This window comes from Coregonus clupeaformis, chromosome 35, assembly GCF_020615455.1.
Source record: "Coregonus clupeaformis isolate EN_2021a chromosome 35, ASM2061545v1, whole genome shotgun sequence".
Classification (NCBI taxonomy): domain Eukaryota; kingdom Metazoa; phylum Chordata; class Actinopteri; order Salmoniformes; family Salmonidae; genus Coregonus; species Coregonus clupeaformis.
In genome coordinates, this window is record NC_059226.1 from 14,512,326 (window position 1) to 14,535,107 (window position 22,782).

At 44.5% G+C, this 22,782-nt stretch overlaps 1 protein-coding gene across 1 annotated transcript; it reads left to right on the forward strand.

Moving 5' to 3' along the window:
* Positions 1-169: 169 nt before the first annotated feature.
* On the forward strand, positions 170-21,109 carry LOC121550751 (ABI gene family member 3). Its single transcript, XM_041863113.2, is given in 11 exon segments — positions 170-440; positions 566-781; positions 9,369-9,539; positions 15,172-15,351; positions 16,149-16,210; positions 16,832-16,933; positions 17,151-17,373; positions 17,376-17,460; positions 17,918-18,043; positions 19,362-19,490; positions 19,666-21,109. Coding segments are annotated over 11 exon segments (1,617 nt in total). The 5' UTR covers positions 170-284; the 3' UTR covers positions 19,833-21,109.
* Positions 21,110-22,782: the final 1,673 nt, after the last annotated feature.

The window sequence follows — 22,782 nt, forward strand, 5'->3', positions numbered from 1 at the left end:
GCTAAAGAAAGAAAGTGTGTTAATGGTGTAGGTATATGTGTAAAGAATACTTACGCTATTGCCTACCCTATTGGATGTTTGCCTTATAGCCAATAGGTGGCACTAATGCTCATGCCGACCCTATGATGCAGACAGACAGCTCATTTAAGACATGTTTTACATGTTTGACTAACGGTATGTAGGCTAAACCGACATGCATACATTTAAAAAAGCTTGATTTCCTTTATTCTCTGGTTTTAAAGAGGTCATTTAGGGATCAATTGCATACATTAGGCCTGTTTATTATGAGCACAGATAATGCGCGGCAGGTTCACATAGATACAACATCAAAGGCTTTATTGCTTTACGCACACCATCAGCAGCTATGCCTTGCAAATGTGAAGGCGTTGCAGAAAGAGGAAGATCACGTGAGCTACACCACACACACAAACAGCCAAGTGGTAAGTGAAACAGCTTCTCTTTTTTGGTAACGCAAATTGGGATAATCTCCAGCCCTACTTTTGGTACTGCTTCTGCAAAGTGATGATGTCTCTGCGTGTTGGACATATAAAGTGATTTTCTTCAGCTAACAAGTTCCCACAAGTGCCTCGGGGAGAGGTTGCAGTCGCCACGGGTTTCCAAGGAAGAGAGTTGCGCGCAAAGAGGCATCATGAAGGACCAAAGCTGTACTGATGAAATTACACAAATCTTCCAAGAGGCTCCGTCGGCGAGACAAGCCCTGTTGGACAACTACAACAACCTAATGAACGTTGCCGAATACTGCGAGAGCAACTACCTGCAGGTGAGATGAAAGTTTACTGCAGACATGGCATAGCTAAGGTTTAACTCCATTATGGACACTGCCTGAGTTATACGGTAGCTAGTAGACATGGCATAGCCTATCAATTACTTGTACAGTTGAACAAATAGCCCACAGTACCGTTACCTTCACAGCAACAAGAGTAGGCTATTCAAATCAAGGCCCTACATCATGCATCGATCCGGCTAAATAGTGAAAGAGAATTGTATTCAATAACACAGCTGTTTTCGCAAGGCATATCCATAGGGGGGAAAAAATACATTTCAACATACACTATATATACAAAGGTATGTGGACATCCCTTCAAATGAGTAGGTTCCGCTATTTCAGCCACACCCGTTGCTGACAGGTGTATAAAATCGAGCACACAGCCATGCAATCTCCATAGACAAACATTGGCAGTAGAATGGCCTTACTGAAGAGCTCAGTGACTTTCAACGTGGCACTGTCATAGGATGCCACCTTTCCAACAAGTCAGTTCGTAAAATGTCTGCCCTGCTAGAGCTGCCCCGGTCAACTGTAAGTGCTGTTATTGTGAAGTGGAAACGTCTAGGAGCAACAGCGGCTCAGCCGCGAAGTGGTAGGCCACACAAGCTCACAGAACGGGACCGCTGAGTGCTGAAGCCCGTAGCGCGTGTAAAAATCGCCTGTTCTTGGTTGCAACACTCACTACCGAGTTACAAACTGCCTCTGGAAGCAATGTCAGCACAATAACTGTTCGTTGGGAGCTTCATGAAATGGGTTTCCATGGTCAAGCAGCCGCACAAAAGCCTAAGATCACCATGCGCAATGCAAAGTGTCGACTGGAGTGGTGTAAAGCTCGCCGCCATTGGACTCTGGAGCAATGGAAACGTGTTCTTTGGAGTGATGCATCACACTTCACCATCTGGCAGAATCTGGGTTTGGCGGATGCCAGGAGAACGCTACATCCCCAAATGCATAGTGCCAACTGTAAAGTTTGGTGGAGGAGGAATAATCGTCTGGGGCTGTTTTTCATGGTTCGGTCTAGGCCCCTTAGTTCCAGTGAAGGGAAATCTTAACGCTGCAGCATACAATGACATTCTAGACGATTCTGTGCTTCCAACTTTGTGACAATAGTTTGGGGAAGGCCCTTTCCTGTTTCAGCATGACAATGCCCCCGTGCACAAAGCGAGGTCCATACAGAAATGGTTTGTTGAGATCGGTGTGGAAGAACTTGACTGGCCTGCACAGAGCCCTGACCTCAACCCCACCAAACACCTTTGGGATGAATTGGAATGCGACTGTGAGCCAGGCCTAATCGCCCAACATCAGTGCCCAACCTCACTAATTCTCTTATGGCAAGTCCCCGCAGCAATGTTCCAACATCTAGTGGAAAGCCTTCCTAGAAGAGTGGAGGCTGTTAAAGCAGCAAAGGGGGACCAACTCCATATTAAAGGGCATGATTTTGGAATGAGATGTTCGACAAGCAGGTGTCCACATACTTTTGGTCATGTAGTGTATTTAACGTTATGTAAAATGTATTTAAAATATAAGTTGATAAATTGCCATCTTTGCTAAAATGCATGTAATGCCTGACAATAGAAATGCATGGCTATGACATCTACACTCTTAGAAAAAAAGGGTTATTCGACTGTCCCCATAGGATAACCCTTTTTGGTTCTAGGTAGAACCCTTTTTGTTTCCAGGTAGAACCAGAGCCCTTTTGAGTTCCATGTAGAACCCACTGTGGAAAGGGTTCTATCTGGAACCCAAAAGGGTTCTACCTGGAACCAAAAAGGGTTCTTCAAAGGGTTCTCCTATGGGGACAGCCGAATAACCTTTTTAGGTTCGAGATAGCACCTTTTTTTCTAAGAGTGTAAACTCTTAGAAGTGAAGGTGCCTGGAAGAACCTTTTGGGTCGCCACACCGGCGGAACCTTTCCAGTTGAAAAAGGTTCCTCGAGGAAACCCTCTGAAAAGGGTCTTCGAGGAACCCCTGTGTAAAGGTTCAAACCTTCAACCTTTCAATAATATATTGTAGAGGTGGCTGCCTATGAGATTGGAGTCGTGGCTTTCAGATAGTTATTTCTGGTCACCCGTTAGCGTAAATGTCATTCCTGTTCATAATGTTAAGTTTGTAAACTGCAAATTAAAATGTTCCTTGAATATTTATGCATATTACACATATTGTAATGTAATATATTAACGTTGCTGAGTTCATACAGTAATACAGTGCTAACTATTCCAACTTTGGGATGTGCATAGGCTCTGGAGGAACTCATACCCCTCTGTTAGCCTCACTGAAGCTATACAACTGTCAGTATTCAACCTTAACATGTGATGACAATACAACTGAACAGATGAACAGGAATTACATTTACTCTAACATGCTGACTAGACCGGGCACACGCGTGCATCCGTGTGCGCCATTGTGCGCATGTTGATTTTGTCCATCGACACCAGACGCGATCAGGACACGCAGGTTGAAATATCAAAACAAACTCTGAACCAACTATATTAATTTGGGGACAGGTCGAAACACATGAAACATTCATGGACATTTAAATAGCTAGCTTGCTGTTGCTAGCTAATTTGTCCTGGGATATAAACATTGGGTTGTTATTTTACCTGAAATGCACAAGGTCCTTTTTTTCTGGATCTTTGTAGAATGCCTCCACTCCAGGGTTCCTCCATGAACCCGTTGCTACATTGAACCATTCAAGGTTCCTAAAAGAACCCGTCAACTAACCAAAGGTGCAAATATGAACCATTGACTAGCAATGGTTCCTTGAGGAACTCCAGGGGTTCCTTGAGGATCTCCAGGGTTCCTTGAATCACCACTAATTATAAGAGTGTAGTCTACAGGGTGCCCAAAGTGGTTCCAAAGTGGTTCTGGCTTATTAAATTACTCTTGACATATTATATAATATAATAATATATAATATATAAATAATTTTCAGCATGACAATGTGCCCTTTAATATTGATCAATGGAGCAAACGTTTTGGGCCACCAAGCCAAAACTTTGGCAGTGATATCATTTAAATTGTAATGTTGAGTAAAAAATATATGTTTGATTTCACCTAATTTTAACATTCTGTCATAAAGAGCACATGTTCAACTTTGTGAAAAATGTTTTCCCATCTGAAGAGGTAAAAAAAATGACTATAGTAAGTGCCTCTCTTCAGCGTAGTTAAATAATGAAAAATAAATTGAGTGCCTGATTTAAATGAAAACTGTACAACGCTCCACAATATGTCAAAGTGTAGGTGTATGTCTTGTGCTTCCAGTGAGTGTTTATACTATTACTATACTACTATACACCTCTACAGTGGGGTTTTAGCAGTGTTATGGTGCTTACGTAACCAAGTGAGAAATGGGAATTGGGAAAAAGGGAAAAATCACCTTGAAAGACCCTCCAACTAGTAATTATTAGTTAAATCAGCCATGAATCCCCTTGTGACAGGGGAATGGAAGCTTGTTTTGTGCCACAGGGAGGGGCAATTGAATGCAAGATTCACAACAAACTTTAAATTGTTAAAACATTTCTAGCCTGTCTATCTATGGGTAACAGGGTTGACGTGTTATGCTCGACCCACTCAGTTTTTCACCACAAAACACCAGAAAATGTCCAAAAAGAGAAGAACCAGCTCACCTGATTTTACACTATGATTTGATTATTAGATGGTCAATGTTTCTTTTGAAATAAATATTTCAAAAGTAATAGTTTCACCATATTAAAACGAGAGTTCAGTTCACGTAACAGGGTTGACATTAAAATGAGGGACAGACGTAAATTAATCACTAATCACATGAAATAAATAATCATCTTCAGAAATAACTTTGTCAAAGCAACGCAGTAACTAGGGCTTTACAATGATGGTGAAAGCTTGGGAGTATTTTTTGAGATTAGTCGGTTAGAATCACAGAGGGTGGATGGAGGGACATGTCAAAATACTGAATCTTGGCACTTTAGCAAGTCTTTATTCATACTGAAATTCCCATTTACTGAATTATCCATGTGTTCTATATTAAAGGGCACTTCATTTCATATAACTGGCAGTACGTCCAACGGCCTCACAACCGCAGACCACGTGTATGGCGTTGTGTGGGTGAGCGGTTTGCTGATGTCAATGTTGTGAACAGTGCCCCATGGTGGCGGTGGGGTTATGGTATGGGCTGGCATAAGCTACGGACAACAAACACAATAGCATTTTATCGATGGCAATTTGAATGCACAGAGGTACCGTGAAGAGATCCTGAGGCCCAATGTTGTGCCATTCATCTGCTGCCATCACCTCATGTTTCAGCATGATAATGCATGGAATGTCGCAAGGATCTATACACGATTCCTGGAAGCTGAAAATGTCCCAGTTCTTCCATGGCCTGCATACTAACCAGACATGTCACCCATTGAGAATGTCTGAGATGCTCTGGATCGAAGTGAACGACAACGTGTTCCAGTTCCTGCCAATATCCAGCAACTTTGCACAGCCATTGAAGAGGAGTGGGACAACCTTCCACAGGCCACAATCAACAGCCTGATCAACTCTATGCAAAGAAGATGTGTCTGTGTTCCAAGTCATGTGAAATCCATAGATTAGGGCCTCATTTATTTATTTCAGTTGACTGATTTCTTTATATGAACTGTAACTCAGTAACATTTTGAAATTGTTGCATGCTGCGTTTATATTTTTTATTCAGTATACATTAAGAAACATTTATGTTGAAGAAAGAGGAACAGATTAGTTTACATAGAAGTACTCACACTAGTTTAGAAAGCTTACAAAATTGACAAGGAGCTTTTCTGTGCTTGTATTCTAGTGTGCACACTAGGAGAGTGATGCTGCTAGATTGTGCGCTTCCGGTGACACCCGTCTCCTTCAAATATTTCAATGTAAAGAGAGTGTTTCAATTTGAAGAGAAACACAATTGAGTGCATCCTAATTGGTTGTGTATGTGTGTGACATGTCTCTATCTGCATTTGAGTGTGAGAGAGAAATAGTGTTAATCTGAGCACAGCAAGTAACACAGGAAATCTCTGAGCATCTGTGTGTTAGAAGTGAGCATGCATACAGTAAGGGAAAGAAGTATTTGATCCCCTGCTGATTTTGTACGTTTGCCCACTGACAAAGAAATGATCAGTCTATAATTTTAATGGTAGGTTCATTTGAACAGTGAGAGACAGAATAACAACAAAAAAATCAAGAAAAACGCATGTCAAAAATGTTATAAATTGACTTGCATTTTAATGAGGGAAATAAGTATTTGACCCCTCTGCAAAACATGACATAGTACTTGGTGGCAAAACCCTTGTTGGCAATCACAGAGGTCAGACGTTTCTTGTAGTTGGCCACCAGGTTTGCACACATCTCAGGAGGGATTTTGTCCCACTCCTCTTTGCAGATCTTCTCCAAGTCATTAAGGTTTCGAGCCTGACGTTTGGCAACTCGAACCTTCAGCTCCCTCCACAGATTTTCTATGGGATTAAGGTCTGGAGACTGGCTAGGCCACTCCAGGACCTTAATGTGCTTCTTCTTGAGCCACTCCTTTGTTGCCTTGGCCGTGTGTTTTGGGTCATTGTCATGCTGGAATACCCATCCACGACCCATTTTCAATGCCCTGGCTGAGGGAAGGAGGTTCTCACCCAAGATTTGACGGTAGTCCATCGTTCCTTTGATGTGGTGAAGTTGTCCTGTCCCCTTAGCAGAAAAACACCCTCAAAGCATAATGTTTCCACCTCCATGTTTGACGGTGGGGATGGTGTTCTTGGGGTCATAGGCAGCATTCCTCCTCCTCCAAACACGGCGAGTTGAGTTGATGCCAAAGAGCTCCATTTTGGTCTCATCTGACCACAACACTTTCACCCAGTTCTCCTCTGAATCATTCAGATGTTCATTGGCAAACTTCAGACGAGCCTGTATATGTGCTTTCTTGAGAAGGGGGACCTTGCGGGCGCTGCAGGATTTCAGTCCTTCACGGCGTAATGTGTTACCAATTGTTTTCTTGGTGACTATGGTCCCAGCTGCCTTGAGATCATTGACAAGATCCTCCCGTGTAGTTCTGGGCTGATTCCTCACCGTTCTCATGATCATTGCAACTCCACGAGGTGAGATCTTGCATGGAGCCCCAGGCCGAGGGAGATTGACAGTTATTTTGTGTTTCTTCCATTTGCGAATAATCGCACCAACTGTTGTCACCTTCTCACCAAGCTGCTTGGCGATGGTCTTGTAGCCCATTCCAGCCTTGTGTAGGTCTACAATCTTGTCCCTGACATCCTTGGAGAGCTCTTTGGTCTTGGCCATGGTGGAGAGTTTGGAATCTGATTGATTGATTGCTTCTGTGGACAGGTGTCTTTTATACAGGTAACAAGCTGAGATTAGGAGCACTCCCTTTAAGAGTGTGCTCCTAATCTCAGCTCGTTACCTGTATAAAAGACACCTGGGAGCCAGAAATCTTTCTGATTGAGAGGGGGTCAAATACTTATTTCCGTCATTAAAATGCAAATCTATTTATAACATTTTTGACATGCGTTTTTCTGGATTTTGTTGTTGTTATTCTGTCTCTCACTGTTCAAATAAACCTACCATTAAAATTATAGACTGATCATGTCTTTGTCAGTGGGCAAACGTACAAAATCAGCAGGGAATCAAATACTTCTTTCCCTCACTGTATGTGCCCATTTCTATGTGAGTGTGAAGGGGTGCACATATAAGGCTGTAAGGCAGGTGTGTGCAGCCTGTTGTCAACCAAGTTGTTAGGTGATGCCCTAAATACTGTAGGTAGCCTGGTGGAACCAGTCTGATCGCAACACAGCAAATTGGACAGTGTTACCTATTGTTGATTTTTCCGTGTAACATTTCTAGAGTTGATTCAGGAGTGAAATGAACTCTCAGTGGTGTAAAAGAACCCTAGTGTTGATGTTAAGAACCAGTGTTGAGTGTGAGTTTGATTCTGTCAGTTTTACTCTGTGGTAAAACGTTCCCATCAAAACCACACCCATCATTATGTGTCTTCCCAGCATGCTCTACTGCAGCTCGATCTTTTGGGATTGTTTTTAATATCTATGTTTTTGCATGTTCATTTATTGATTGATTAATCTTATGCTACACAAAGATAAATAGCATACATTTTTCTAAACTAATCCAATCACTGAAATGGTTGTTCCAGTTTAAATGGTTTAGGTAGGCTCCTTTATCAATGTTCCTAACCCTAACAGTCATTCTTAATGCAGGTTGCAGGTGAATAAAAAATCCAACTGTTGGCTGTCCTAAATCTGGCTGGATTCACGTAGGAATTACATATCACATTGCAAGCCAGCATAATGTGACTTGCAGGCCTGATGTGGCCTGTAAACCAGTAGGTTCATAACACCACTGTGTTGGGGTAAAACATGGCCATCAAAGTAAGGCCTTATGATATACTGTATGTAATGTATTGTAATAAACAGTTTAACAGTAGGAACTCTGTGAAGTCCACAGGACTGAGAATGAACGAATTCAACAATCATGTCTCTGTCACTAACAAATACAGTCATGGTGGTAACTATATAATTCACTCGAAAAGGCAATGCACACTGTGAAATTATATTGGGGTCGTGGCATAGTCGCGGCATGGCTTTGAATTATTTATTTCTGGCCACCCGTGAGTAGAAGTGTTGTATCAATTTAAGTGGCCTATGGTTATGGTAATTAAAGTTTGAGCATGTCTGCTGCTGGTTCTGAAGTCTTTGTAAAACCTTACATAAGAGCATGTGGCAATAAAGACATATTATAATGTCCAACACTGAATGACCTTGTCAAGAGATACGGACCTCTTGGTGTAATGGTTAAAAATGCTATATGAGGAGATATTGCATAACACTGAAAGTGTTAATTCCCTAAAACTGACAAGGTGTAACAGCGTCAGCACTAAGCACAGTATTCATTTAACGCTCAAAAGTGTGGACCTGTGTAGACACTGGCCCAGTGTTAAATGTAACACTGTCCATGTTGATTTAACACTGGAGAAATTGCTGTGAACATTCACCATGAAATTAAATAGAATTGTGAACGCAGCGATCAGGCTGTTTCTTCCAGGCTAGTAAATAAGTGCTTTCACTGGGTATCTAAAAAAGGGGTAATGTGTTTAGCACTGAGCTGTCAAAGACTGTGTGTGTATTTCGATATTATGGTTCCATAATATCGAAATACACACACAGTCTTTGACAGCTTCCAAGAACTACAACAGGAAGGCATTCTACTGTGTGAGGAGGAAATGAGAGGTCGGATTTCACTGCTCTTCTCAGACACTTCAACAGCATCATATGACTCGTGACTGAAAATGTCATCCTACATTGTCATTTGAAAATGTCAAAATCAGATGCTATTATTATCATGATTGTTATGATCCCTAAGTAATCATACTCTATTGTTTGGTATTTGTGACATGAGCATCATGTTTTCTTTTTTATGACTGTCAGTCTCCCCATGTGTCTCTCTCTCTCTCTCTCTCTCTCTCTCTCTCTCTCTCTCTCTCTCTCTCTCTCTCTCTCTCTCTCTCTGTCCCTCTCTCTCTGTCTCTCTATTTCTCTCCCTCTCTCTTTCTCTTTCTCTCTCTCCCTCCTGTTAGGCAGGTGCGGATGCGGGCAAGGCCCTGGAGGAGACTAAGAACTTCACCACCCAGTCTCTGGCCAGTGTGGCCTACCAGATCAGCTCCCTGGCCTCCAACGTGCTCAAGCTGCTGGACGCACAGAACTCCCAGCTCAGACACATTGAGTCCTCTGTCAACCTCATCGGACAGGTAGAGCAGAACACGGCAGGGGTTACTAGCATGTCTCCACACTTTTTTGTCACTAGCATGTCTCCATACACACTTGTGTGTCAGGCCACGATTCAGTTTCAGGAAGAGAACACAAGCATGTGTATGTTAGCAGCAGTGGCGGACGGTGCCGTTTAAGATGAGGGAGGACAATTCTTTTTTTTATGAGCATTGCCTTGTTTCTATTACAGCATATTGGATGACTGTCATTCATATTCCATTCACCCAGCTCAATATAACATTGATAGGTTTAGGCTACTACATTTTCCGTATACCCATCATGAGGTTGGTACAACCTAGCCTATGAATGAAAGTTTACAACGTAGGTGCACAGGTCGAAAGAAATGTGAGTCATAAAGGTGACAGACATTAACACATTCAATACCGCCTTGCACACTCTTGCCTCCATCTAGCTGATCTAGGGTGTAATCATTAGTCCAACAGTTGCAAACAAGAGTTTCTATTGGACAAATTCAGGTATGTTTATACCCATTTTGTTCCGTTTGCTTCCGTTTGCGAAACGTTTTTCAACAGAATCGGCGGAATTAAAACACCCATAATCACACGCAAACACCGTTCACTTTCATAGCAGCCACATACAAACAGCATGATCACTTTTCTCTTTGTATAATTCCTTCTCGCATCTACGCAATCTCGTCCTATCACATTTTTCCTTTGCTTGTGGACTTCAGTGCACAACACATCAGCTGTCTGTGACCAGGCAATCCAAACCTTCTTATCATAACCGCTAACTGCTACACAGTCGTTGTCATCATATTGTCATAGTCAACATAGCTACTAGAACTAACACATTAGTAAACCCGCTACAATCATGCTGTACAGTGTACAGTCAGCAGCAAGCAGTTTCACAGTTACACTGGCGAGCCCCGGTGGCAATAAATTCATAAAACCAAAAGCTTACCTTGACTTGGAAGAGTTCTAGTGTTGGATAGCCATAGCCAGCTAGCTAACATAGCATCCCTCTCTGTTTGAACCAGGTGTTTGAGTAGACAAAACTAGCTAGCTGCATTCGCTAGCTAAGTAAGTGAAAGTGGAAGTGAAAAAAAAATACAATTAAATATAGCTAGCTCTCTCTCTCTCTTGCTTCTCGTTCATTTTTGAATAAATTAATTTGTTCAAAACTGTTCAACTATTGTCTTTCTCTCTCATTGAGTCACCTACTCAGCACATTTTATGCACTGCAGTGTTAGCAAGCTGTGTCTTGTGCTTTCAGTACTAGATTCATTCTCTGATCCTTTGATTGGGTGGACAACATGTCAGTTCATGCTGCAAGAGCTCTAATAGGTTGGAGGATGTCCTCCGGAAGTTGTCATAATTGCTGTGTAAGTCTATGGAAGGGGGTGAGAACCACATACCTCCTAGGTTTTGTATTGAAGTCAATGTACCCAGAGGAGGACGGAAACTAGCTGTCCTCTGGCTACACCATGGTGCTGCCCTACAGAATGCTGTTGAGGCTACTGTAGACCTTCATTGGAAAACAGTGTGTTTTATTAAAATTATTTGGTGACGTGAATATATTTAGCATAGTTTTATCTAAAAAGGATAACTTTTTTAGTGTTTCACTATAAAAATGAAATTCACTGAAGAGGATGGTCCTCCCCTTCCTCCTCTGAGGAGCCTCCACTGGTTAGCAGAAATGTACAGTTAACCTTGCTAAAAAGACAGGTTTGCTTGCTTAAACCCGGGCTTTAGAATGAGGAAGCCCATCAGAGGCAGTGACTGGAAAAAAGGAAATTTGATTTCATGAGTCTTACCCTCTGTCCGGGGTTGATGCATTGTTGCACCTAGATCAGCAGGGTTCTCTTAGTGTCACTGGTACCCACTGTGCCAATTTCCCTGATTCCTTGTCCCCTCCCTCTCTTCCTCCTTTTCCTCTACCCCTCCTTTCCCTCTGTCCCCTACCCCTCTCTCCTTCCCACCATCCCTTCCTCCCTCATCTCCTTACCCCTGGTGCTCAGCATATGAAAGCTGCAGGGTCTGCCTCTCCGCTGACCTGGGCTGGTTTCCAGGGACTCTTTGGGGACCCTGGCCTTCTTCCATGCAGAATAGCTGATTTCTCCTTCCCCAGTACACCGCGTGCCTCCCCTCTCTCCCTCTCTTACACCAGCCCAACTGTCCCCCGCTGCCCCCCCCCTCCCCTCCCCCTCTCTGTAGCCCCACTGTTCCCAAAGCTGGCACAGACCCCAGGCATTCCTGCATGCTCCGTGCCCAGCATTATCATACAGAACCAGGTCACCTGAGGAGGGGGTTGGGGGTGGAGGGGTGAATGGGTTGAGGGGCTACAGGGTGAACTTTGACCTTCAACACAGAGCATCATAGGGGCTGGGATGGAATGAAAGACCCCAATGTTCTCTGTTCTGAGCGTTCCTTCCTGCTAACCTCTGATTGATGTCATCCATTGTCTGCTGGCACCCATGAAGGGTCCCTAACAACTGAATACTAAATGATAGGGCTCACTTGAACTCCCCCTATTTGGGGGATGAAAGAGGGTTTGAGAATATTACCACTTTCGTGAATGAGCTATATTGAGCTAATGATGTTGTCAGAGAAAGGGTACCATGCTATTCCATCCTATATGGTTTATTTTGTATTTTGGAAAAGGTTATGTTGTCAACGTCTGTGAGGAAGTGTAGGAAACCCACTTCTCTCCCATCGATCCATGGTGTTCACCACTCGATCCATAGCCGAACCTAGAGCCTGCAGCATGGTCGAGTGCTGCTGAATGCGTTCCTCCACCGAGGCGCTGGGATCGGACGTGCCTGCTGACTCCATAGGTGGTGCGTGATTCTGTCAATGTCTGGGTGAAGTGGTGAAACGGAATCAGGCGCAGGACACAGAACTGAGAAATGAATGGATTTACTAAACAAAAGTAAACCATAACAAACCCTCCACGCAGGGAAGAGCAGAACAACAGCTCACCAAACGACGTAAATCAACGGACAATCACGCACAAACCCAGGAGGGAAAGCAGAGGTAATTATAGGGAAACAAATAAGCATAATGGGGAACAGGTGTGATAAATATGTACTCCAGATTGCGATGGTCAGTCAAACAGAGGTAATTATAGGGAAAGAGACAGACTGTTTGAAGAACAGACATTTCTCAGCCTTAACGAACAGGTCATGCTCCAACAGTCTACCAAGCACCTTGCGCACCAGGGACACATGCTCATCGCGTGTAGCGAAGTATATTAGAATGTCATCTATATACACCACTACACCCTGTCCGTGCAGATCCCTGGAAATCTAATCTACAATGGATTGAAAGACTGAGGGAGCATTCATCAACCCATACGGCATGACGAGGTACTCATAGTGACCAGAGGTGGTACTAAATGCCGTATTCCACTCGTCCCCTTCCCGGATACGGACCAGATTGTACGCGCTCCTGAGGTCCAATTTTGTGAAGAAACGCGCCCGGTGCAATGACTCCGTCATACTAGCTATGAGAGGTAGAGGATAGCTGTATTTTACGGTTATCTGATTTAGACCTCGATAGTCAATGCACGGGCGTAAACCTCCAGGGGAAGTGGAGGGCCGAATGTATCCCTGTCCCAGAGATTCGGTGACATATGTCTCCATAGCCACCGTCTTCTCCTGTAACAGAGGATACACGTGACTCCTGGGAAGTTCAGCGCCCTCCCGGAGATCTATCGCACAATCCCCTCGTTGATGGGGTGGTAATTGAGTCGCCTTCTTTTTACAGAAGGCGAGAGCCAAATCGGCATATTCTGAGGGAATGTGCATTGTGGAGACATGGTTTGGACTCTCCACCGTAGTTGCCCCTACGGAAACACCTACACACCTTTCCAGCACTGAGTTGACCATCCCTTAAGAGCCCTCTGTTGCCACGAAATCCTGGGGTCATGGGTGGCTAGCCAGGGAAGCCCCAGCACCACGGGAAACGCAGGAGAATTGATAAGGAAGAGACTAATTCTCTCCTCATGACCCCCCCTGTGTCTCCATCCGGAGTGGAACTGTGACCTCCCTAACCATACCCGACCCTAAAGGGTGACTATCTAGGGCATGTATGGGGAAAGGCACATCTACAGGCAATATAGGAATCCCTAATTTATGCACAACCAGCCTATCCATAAAATTCCCAGCTGCGCCGGAATCTACGAGCGCCTTATGCTGGGAATGTGGGGAAAACCCAGGGAAATGTACATTGACCGTCATGTGAGCAACAGGGAGCTCTGGGTGAGTTGGGTGCCTACTCACCTGGGATGGTCCACCAGGGCCCTGCCTGCTGCCTCGATTCCATGAGGGTCCTCTCCTGCACCGGCCCGCAGTGTGTCCTCTGCGGCCATAGTTGGTGCAGGAGACCACCCCCTTGCTGGGTCTCTGCACATCAGCACCTCCAAGCTCCATAGGAGTGGAGTCGGAAGTGCTGGGGGATGGACTGGATGGACCCAGATCCGGACGTCCGCGGGTGGCCAACAGGTTATCCAGCCGGATCGATAAATCTACCAGCTGGTCCAGGTTTAGATTCATGTCCCTGCAGGCCAGCTCCCTACGAACATCCTCCCGTAGACTGCATCGGTAGTGGTCAATCAGGGCCCTCTCATTCCATCCCGCGCTGGCTGCCAGTGTCCTGAAATCCAGGGCGAAGTCCTGTGCGCTCCTCCTCTCCTGTCTGAGGTGAAACAGACGCTCCCCCGCCGCTCTCCCCTCCAGCGGATGATCGAATACTGCCCGGAAACAGCGGGTGAAATCCTCGTAACGTACGGACTCAGCGTCTATTCCACCCCACTCCGCGTTGGCCCATTCCAGGGCTCTGCCCGACAGACAGGAGATGAGGGCGGACACGCTCTCGTATCCTGAGGGAGCCGGGTGGATGGTTGCCAGGTAGAGCTCTACCTGGAGCAGGAAACCCTTACACCCGGCAGCTGTCCCATCATATTCCCTCGGGAGCGAGAGCCGAATTCCACTGGATCCAGGGGAAATCGGAGGAGGAGGAAGTGTAGGAAACCCACTTCTCTCCCATCGATCCATGGTGTTACCCACTCGATCCATAGCCGAACCTAGAGCCTGCAGCATGGTCGAGTGCTGCTGGATGCGTTCCTCCACCGAGGCGCTGGGATCGGACGTGCCTGCTGACTCCATAGGTGGTGCGTGATTCTGTCAATGTCTGGGTGAAGTGGTGAAACGGAATCAGGCGCAGGACACAGAACTGAGAAATTAATGGATTTACTAAACAAAAGTAAACCATAACAAACCCTCCACGCAGGGAAGAGCAGAACAACAGCTCACCAAACGACGTAAATCAACGGACAATCACGCACAAACCCAGGAGGGAAAGCAGAGGTAATTATAGGGAAACAAATAAGCATAATGAGTAACAGGTGTGATAAATAAAGACAAGACTAGTGTAACACAGAAACATCGATCGGTGGCAGCTAGTACTCCGGTGACGACGAACGCCGAAGCCTGCCCGAGCAAGGAGGAGGGGCAGTCTCGGCTGTATTCGTGACATATGTTTTACCAGAGGGAATGAATTAAGAATGGCACATGTTTATCTGTAGGTTTATTATCAATTTAAGTGTTATTGGTTCATACCCTGATGACAACATCCTCTGCCTCCTGTCTTGCAGACAGTGGACATGCACAGAGAGAAGGTGGCCCGGAGAGAGATAGGAGCTTTCACCACAGCCAAGAGGGTTCCCCGCAGTCACAAAATAATCCCCCCGGCAACAGGCAAGGAGCCCAACCCCAAGTACACCCGTAGTCCCATCACCTACTCTGACCTGGACACACTGGGACATGGCATGAAGGTGAGACTGTGTTCTCAAGTTCAAGTGCAATTACTCACAACACATGTTTTACCTAACATTACCATGACATTAAAATGGTCAAAGGTTCAAATAAATACTTTTCCTGGAACTGTCTTACTATACATCTACAAACTGTACACTACTGTATGTTGCAATCAATATTCAATAGTAATGTTGGAAATGACTGATGTGGAAATGTAATTGCATAATGCAAAGTTGGTGAAAACTACTTTTTAAAACATGGGCTGTGTTACCAGGGTACTATGGTTGGAGACAAAGGCTCCGTAGGTTTCCTTAGCTCTCTAGACGAGCCTTTCAGATGCAGCTAGGCAGCAGCCGTTATTTTTTTACCACCGTGCTTCTAGTCTACACCACATCCAGTCAGAGAGGAGCAGCTTGTTGCGTAGGGCTGACCTCGATTAGCACACACACACACACACAAGCCTGCACGGATGCAACGCACTCACTCACGCACACACACACACGCACATACACACAGAGCAAGCAGCCAGCCAGCCACTGTGCACCGTGGGAAAATGGCTAGACGCACTAATTAGTGCTGCCAAGGCTAAGCCGCTTCATTGATGCTCCAACACAATTCACTCATCTACAGCGGACACACACACACACACACACACACACATAAACTACCTCTCCTTTTTCACTCTGCACTCCCTTTGTCTTTCTTTCTCTTTCTCTCTCTCTCTCTCTCTCTCTCTCTCTCTCTCTCTCTCTCTCTCTCTCTCTCTCTCTCTCTCTCTCTCTCTCTCTCTCTCTCTCTCAACACTTCCCCACAGGATTCCGGTAAGATGCTTGGGAAAGCAGGGTCATCAATGCGCAAACATGGCGGCACCATCAGGTATGATGCTGACACTGCTGACTCCATTTGACTGCTCTGCTCTCACACTCTCAGTCTAACTGTAACTGTTTCACTTCCTGTAAAAGTATTTCAGACAGGAAGCCTAGTTTCCGCACATCCTCTATGCTCACTGGCCCACAAAAAAACTTTCTTTAACTTTTATTCAAGACCAGAAACATCAGCAAAGGAAATCCTTAAAATAATTTGTGTGTGTGTGTGTGTGTGCGTGCGTGCGTGTGTGTGTTTGTGCTGTGGGTAGGGTTGGGGAAACAGTATTCTTGACTAACCACACCTCCTGTCCAATCATGTTTGTTGTGTTCATTCAGTAGGGGATTGAATGCCATTCAGCCAGAGGGAGATTTACTGTGGGCAGGAGAAAGAGCACAGAGCTTTCACAATGTGATTATGCCAAAAACAAACCAGGAAGTATAGAAATCAAATGTGCGGGTATCATTTGCACTGAGTAGCATATTTAAACTGTTACGTGAGACAAGAGAACAAAATCTCTCAGTCAAGCTTTCTGCATGTTTCTCACTATGAGTTGATAGAGGTGGTGAGTTCAAGTGTCAGCATTTGTGATAATGCTATGTGACGCTTACAGCTGTGTGTTTGTGTTTTTAGCAGGAGCACTTCCAGAGCACCCCCAGAGCCTGTCCAGTGTCCCATAGCCCCCTCTCTGTCTCGAGGGGCATCCCTCACCTCTCTCCATGATCGCTCCATTGGGTAAAAAACACTTCCTGGAAACACAGTTTATACTGTACATACATAAGCTTAGACACTTACTGCTAAACACTCCATTTCATATGAGAACTCAGACACCTCAGTTAAGTGTGGTGCTTCTGGATTTATATATTTTGTGTGTAGAGAAGCCTGTAGAATATCTCCACCCAGACATGGAAATATACCTCTAGCTTACATTGCCCTCCCCCTCCTGTATCAGGTCCAGCTTCGGCAAGGCCGTGCCTCCCCCCGTGGTCCCCAGCTGGCCCGCGTCACCTGACTCTGACATCATCACCGCCCTGCTGGAGGAGGCCCCGCCCCCACCACCGCCCCTGTCTCTGATGGAGGAGGGTGACGCCGCCATGACAGCTCTGGCCCCTCCTCCTCCTCCCATGGCGCCTCCTGCCTCCTTTCTGGACGTCCCTCCTCCCCCTCCACTGCCCCCACCACCACAACCAGCACCCCTGAACCTGCCCATACCAGCCTAGCCAGCATCCCCTCTCCCCCTATCCCACCCCCACTGGAGACTGGTACGTATCATGAATTTCATAAATATGAAAAAACCATTTGTAACTAGTGTACATACTATTAGTAATTGACTGTAAACGTACTGTATGAGTAACTAAAGTACATTAACATATCTTAAAATGAATATCACACTCAATATCAAACATCTAGGTGGAAAATATTGCTTGTTTTTGTGTTTCCCACACTGTGAGACAGCTTTAGCACACTGCACAGCACAGTATAGGAGAGGAAATGAGAACACGTTGTGTGCAAACAGACACCCAGAGACACGCACATGCTGACACATCTAGTGGCAGAAAACCAGGAACAACCAACCTTGTGCCTGCACTGTGATACTAAGAAATACATTCTTTTTTTTGGCCTAGTTGCATGATTGTGTTACTGATTTCACACGGTATGAAACGCTGAATATCAACTGATGAAGCAGATATTCTTCCCATGAATATTCTATTTTCTTAGTGGCTGAAGAGAACGGCTTCCCGCCCCCTATGCCACCACCATCTGACGAGCCTCTCCCTCCACCAACCAGTGAGGGCCTGGAGCTCCCTGGCCCGCCCCCTCCACCGAGTGATGAGGTGGATGAAGGTAAAAGGAGCGGGTTGGTAGGGTGCAACACCCAGCCCTAAATGTGTCACACTGTACTTATAATGGTCTTTCAACAAGTGGTTTTGAAAGGACTCACATCCATTTCTAATGCCGCAAAGGATCTGATTTGTTGAAATGTTGGTATCTATTTGTTTAGTTTAGCTGTCTGTCTGGGGTTTGTTTGTTTGTCTGTCTGTCTGTCTATGCAGAGCACGCTCGTTGATGCTGATCTTTGGTGTTTTCCTGTCCTTATCTCTGTTATTATACTCTATTCAGTGTCTTCCTCTCTCTTTCTCTCTCTGTGTCTGTCTGCTTCATCTTGACCTTTTGACCTGTGACCTGTCTCTCTCCGGCTCAGCTCTGCAGCCCAGGCGGTCTCGTGTACGTCGTCACCCCCCCAGCTCGCGCTCCATGTCCCTCAGGGTCCGCACGGGCCCTACCTCTCGCTCGCTCTACACTCGCTCGCTCTTCCTGCCAACCATCCAATCACGTAAGGCCACTTTGGCAACACCCCCCATCCCAGGTCCTGCCCCCAGCTGTAGTCCAATATGGCCTCATGACTTAGTATTCATATATTAGTTCATGATGAGCTGAACATGGCTAATGCGAAACTGGTTTAATATTACACCACCATTGTTTAGGTTTTTGATGCATGATGAAAGTTCAAGCCTTGCGTAAGCAATAGTGTTAGCTTTCATATTAGTGCTAGCATTAGCATTTGGAGTCCCCTCTAAAGACCCCTTTTGGTTGATCTGATGTAACCTTTCTCCGTCACCCATTCCTACCTCTCCCTCTGTGACCTCACCGGTCAGTCATGATCCCCCCTCCCCCCTCATACCCTCCTCCTCTCGCACCTCCCGTGTCGCTGAGCCCCCTGTCCAGCCTGCCCGCCCGCCTGGAGCACCTGGGTAAGTGGAGACTGTGTGAGACCGCAATACACCCTCCAGGCCACAAGGGGGGGTGACTTCTGCTGCTGCTACTGCTGCTGCTGCTGCTATTGCTGTTGGGTCTACTGTGTTGGAAGGTAAAGCCATGGACAGATTCTGTCCTCTAAAAGTCCGTCAGACACTGGGTTGGTAACGTCTTTGTTTTGTCCTTGATAGATATGATGGCATATGTTTTTCAATATATCAGATAACACATTATGTGGAGAAAAGACTTTCAAAGAAGCTAAGTACTGTAAATTGATTTAAAGAGTCCTCAGAACAAGTTATGCACTATAGTTTTGATACACTTTGGAACATATGCTGAATTACTTGCATGGCAAGTGGTGCAGCCTATCAGTTTGGGTTTATATGCCTTTTGTCCAATCCTGTAGATCTGGTGATCCCAGCCCCGCCTCCTCCGCCTTTTACCGACAGCATGGGGGGCTTTGATGACATCATGGCACCCCTACCTCTCCCTGTGGATTATAACACGGCTGGCTCTACAGACTTTTTAGAGAAAGGTATGATAGTGCTCCATGCATGTTCACCAATAGATAAATTACTAAATGCTGTCATGGCCCAAATTGCATGCATCCTTCTACAGTACTTATTCAAAGTCTGACCAAATCGTACCATAAAATCTGGCCTATGTTTATGTGTCTTGGTTGTCTCATTGCAATTCACTTTCCCTCCCAGTGGTAGCGCTGTACAGCTACAACTCAGGGAAGCCTGGGGACCTGGTGTTCCAGGAGGGAGAAGTCATCTACCTGACCAAGAGGAATGAAGACGGCTGGTGTGAGGGACTGCTCAACGGGGTAGAGGGATTCTTCCCTGGGAACTACGTAGATTCCTCCACCAGCTAAGATATTAGACCACTTAAAGGTAGACTCAGCGATATGGCATAGATGCAGAAAGTAAGCAGCATAGTGGGTCAATTTCCACTACAACTAAGAGTGTTGAAGCCCGAGGCTCAACTTGTCCTCTGTTTTGGTCCATGTTGTAAACGCGTGAAGTGAACCCGTGCACATGCGCAGATACTGTGTGTGACTGTGTGAGAGCGGAGTCATGCATCTCGCTTATCGCAATATCTGCGGTGCTGCTCGTGGCAATGTCATTTCACTTAGTCTACCTTTAATATGAAGAGGGAAAGTAGGCTCTGTCCACAAACAACCGGTGACCCTATACCCTAGGTCTACCTAGGCACTTCATGTTGATCAGGAAGAATTGGACGGGTATAAACATACCTATTCACAACATTGGTATAAATAAGCATAAACTATTGTAGCTTCACCTTTCCCTTTAATAGGCCAGATGGAATTTCATCCATATTGCCTCTCAGGTATAGAGTTTAGGGCTAGTGGTTGTTGGGTTGTTTCTTGATGGGGATGTAGTCAACTATTAGCTTTGTAGAAAGACCTCTACTGACCCCTACAGGTCATAGTAATATGAACAGAAAATAAGGCAATATTTACACAAGGAATGATGACAGGACTCTGAAACATAGCCACTATATGGCGCTAGGGGCTAGCTATATATTACCAAGAGGGTCACTAGGTATGACGACTTAATATCTGCTATCTTTCAACCAAGACTAGATAAAATATAAAAAGTCAGCTTGCTTATTAACCATGAAGTTAGTGAATACTTGGTAAAAAGGGAAAATGCTTTGCAAGTTATACAATAGCTCTATGTTCTGTTCAGGATTGTTTTACAAGTACTGTAGTACCAGAATGTGAAATAGTTTCGCTTTACTGTTGTGCTCAGTAGGATAAGCCCTGAACGCTGCGTAATGATGTGGTAGAGTTGCTTGCGGTTTTTGTCAATGAGACCAGCCACTGTTTGCTGCTGCATTTTCTGGCTCTGCAGGATGATATTGGTCTCTTAATTAGACTTGCACTAATATATTTTGTAATATTCAAACTAAGATAAAGTAATATATGGATTATAGAGAAAATGCTAGGAGAAAATATTTGTATCAATTCTATCACGCTTTACTATAGTGATGTCATGAGATTGAAGTTTTTTAACGTGATTTTAAACTTGTTAATGTTTTCAGTTAGAGCTTCATTTTGATATTTAGTATATCCTTTTAGATTGAACAATGTTTTATTTACATGTCTTTCAATAAATGCTTAGCTTTTCCAAACAAACTTTTCCAATTTTAACTCCTTTTCCCATTATAAAACCTTAACCCCCTTCAGGCAAAGTTAATCTCTTCTTCCAATATTTTCATGCTAATCTAGAAACCAACTATAGAAAAAAGATTACTACGGTATGTGCTATTAAGAGGAGTAACAAACTAAGTCCATATCATTTTGTTGTCTAAAACGTGCCCTGATAGGTCTTATTCTAAGACAGCATGATACATACAGTAACTTCCACTTTAGTGAGCTTTACCATTGTGTTTGGCCTCATCATGGCCATGGCAGCTCAGGTGCTGTGCCTTTAAACAGCAAAGGGTTGCCATAAACCTGTAACCTTAACCCTCAGTCCCATAGCACACCCTTTGCCAGATAAGACACACATTCACACAGACATTACAGTACACATACACTCAGGTCTTCTATATTCACACAAATGGTACGCATAGGTTCAGGTCCTTATTGATTTCCGTTGAAGTCCCAGGTTCACTGAAGCGGCTGCTGGCTTTAAGGTAAGATAAAGTTAATTTTGATTTATATTTTTGCTATGGGTTTACATACAGCATAATATGACTGTAGGTCAACAGAACTGTGTTGTTATGAATGTATGATACATATCTACTCTGACAGCCTGAATTGAATAGATTCCTCTTGGTTATCGACTTTGTGTTGTACACATTGACTATGCGGTTAGGTATGCTATTCTTTGGAAGCTTGTTCTTTCACTCCACTTCCACTTGTGGTTTTATCTACTTGTGATGTTGTCAACCAGTGGACTTATTAACATGATATACTATCACCTGTGAGTACCTCTCGATCAAGCCATAGACAGCCATAAACAATCTATTATATAAACCAAACACAGCTCTACAGTAGAAAGTCCATACTAACTGTACCTTGATACTGACCAATTTGAATTGAGGGTGACAGAAGTTTATATTACATTTTCGTTGCAATGCTCTTTCTTTTATATTGCAACTAGTCTCTCGTGGCAGCTGAGATTTGGTACTGGGTGTTGAGATTACATTGCAACAAAACACAGTTCTGGTTCTTTTCTATATGACTGTGGCAAAGGTACTATTTCCTGAGTCATGTCTATGACCCTTACAGAAAAACCACATAATTTCACATGTGGAAAAACATGATTTCACTTGTGAAATCACTTCACATGTGATGATATTACACATGAAGTTTCACAAGTGGATTTTCAAATGACAACATGTGAAACGATGTGTTTTTGTGAGGATATGTGATCACATAACCTTTCACATGTGGTCCACTAATACAGGACTAGTAAAGGCCCAGCACACTACTTTTGTGAAGAAAGAAAATCGTTTATATCAATTTTGTATTTTATTAATTTTTTAAAAGATTTTTCAGGGGGTACTGCAGCACCCCTACTTCCCGAGGCATGTGAAATCATGTGGTTTTTCTGTAAGGGTCATAGACATGACTCAGGAAATAGTACCTTTGCCACAGTCATATAGAAAAGAACCAGAACCAAGGCTATGTCTGTTTCAAGATGTCCGCTATCATCCCCATGCCCAAGAATGAACTGTAACTGAATGACTACCGACCCTTAGCACTCACTTCCGTCATAATGAAGTGCTTCGAGAGGCTATTCAAAGACCACATCACCTCCTCCCTCCCAGACACACTCGACCCTGTCCTA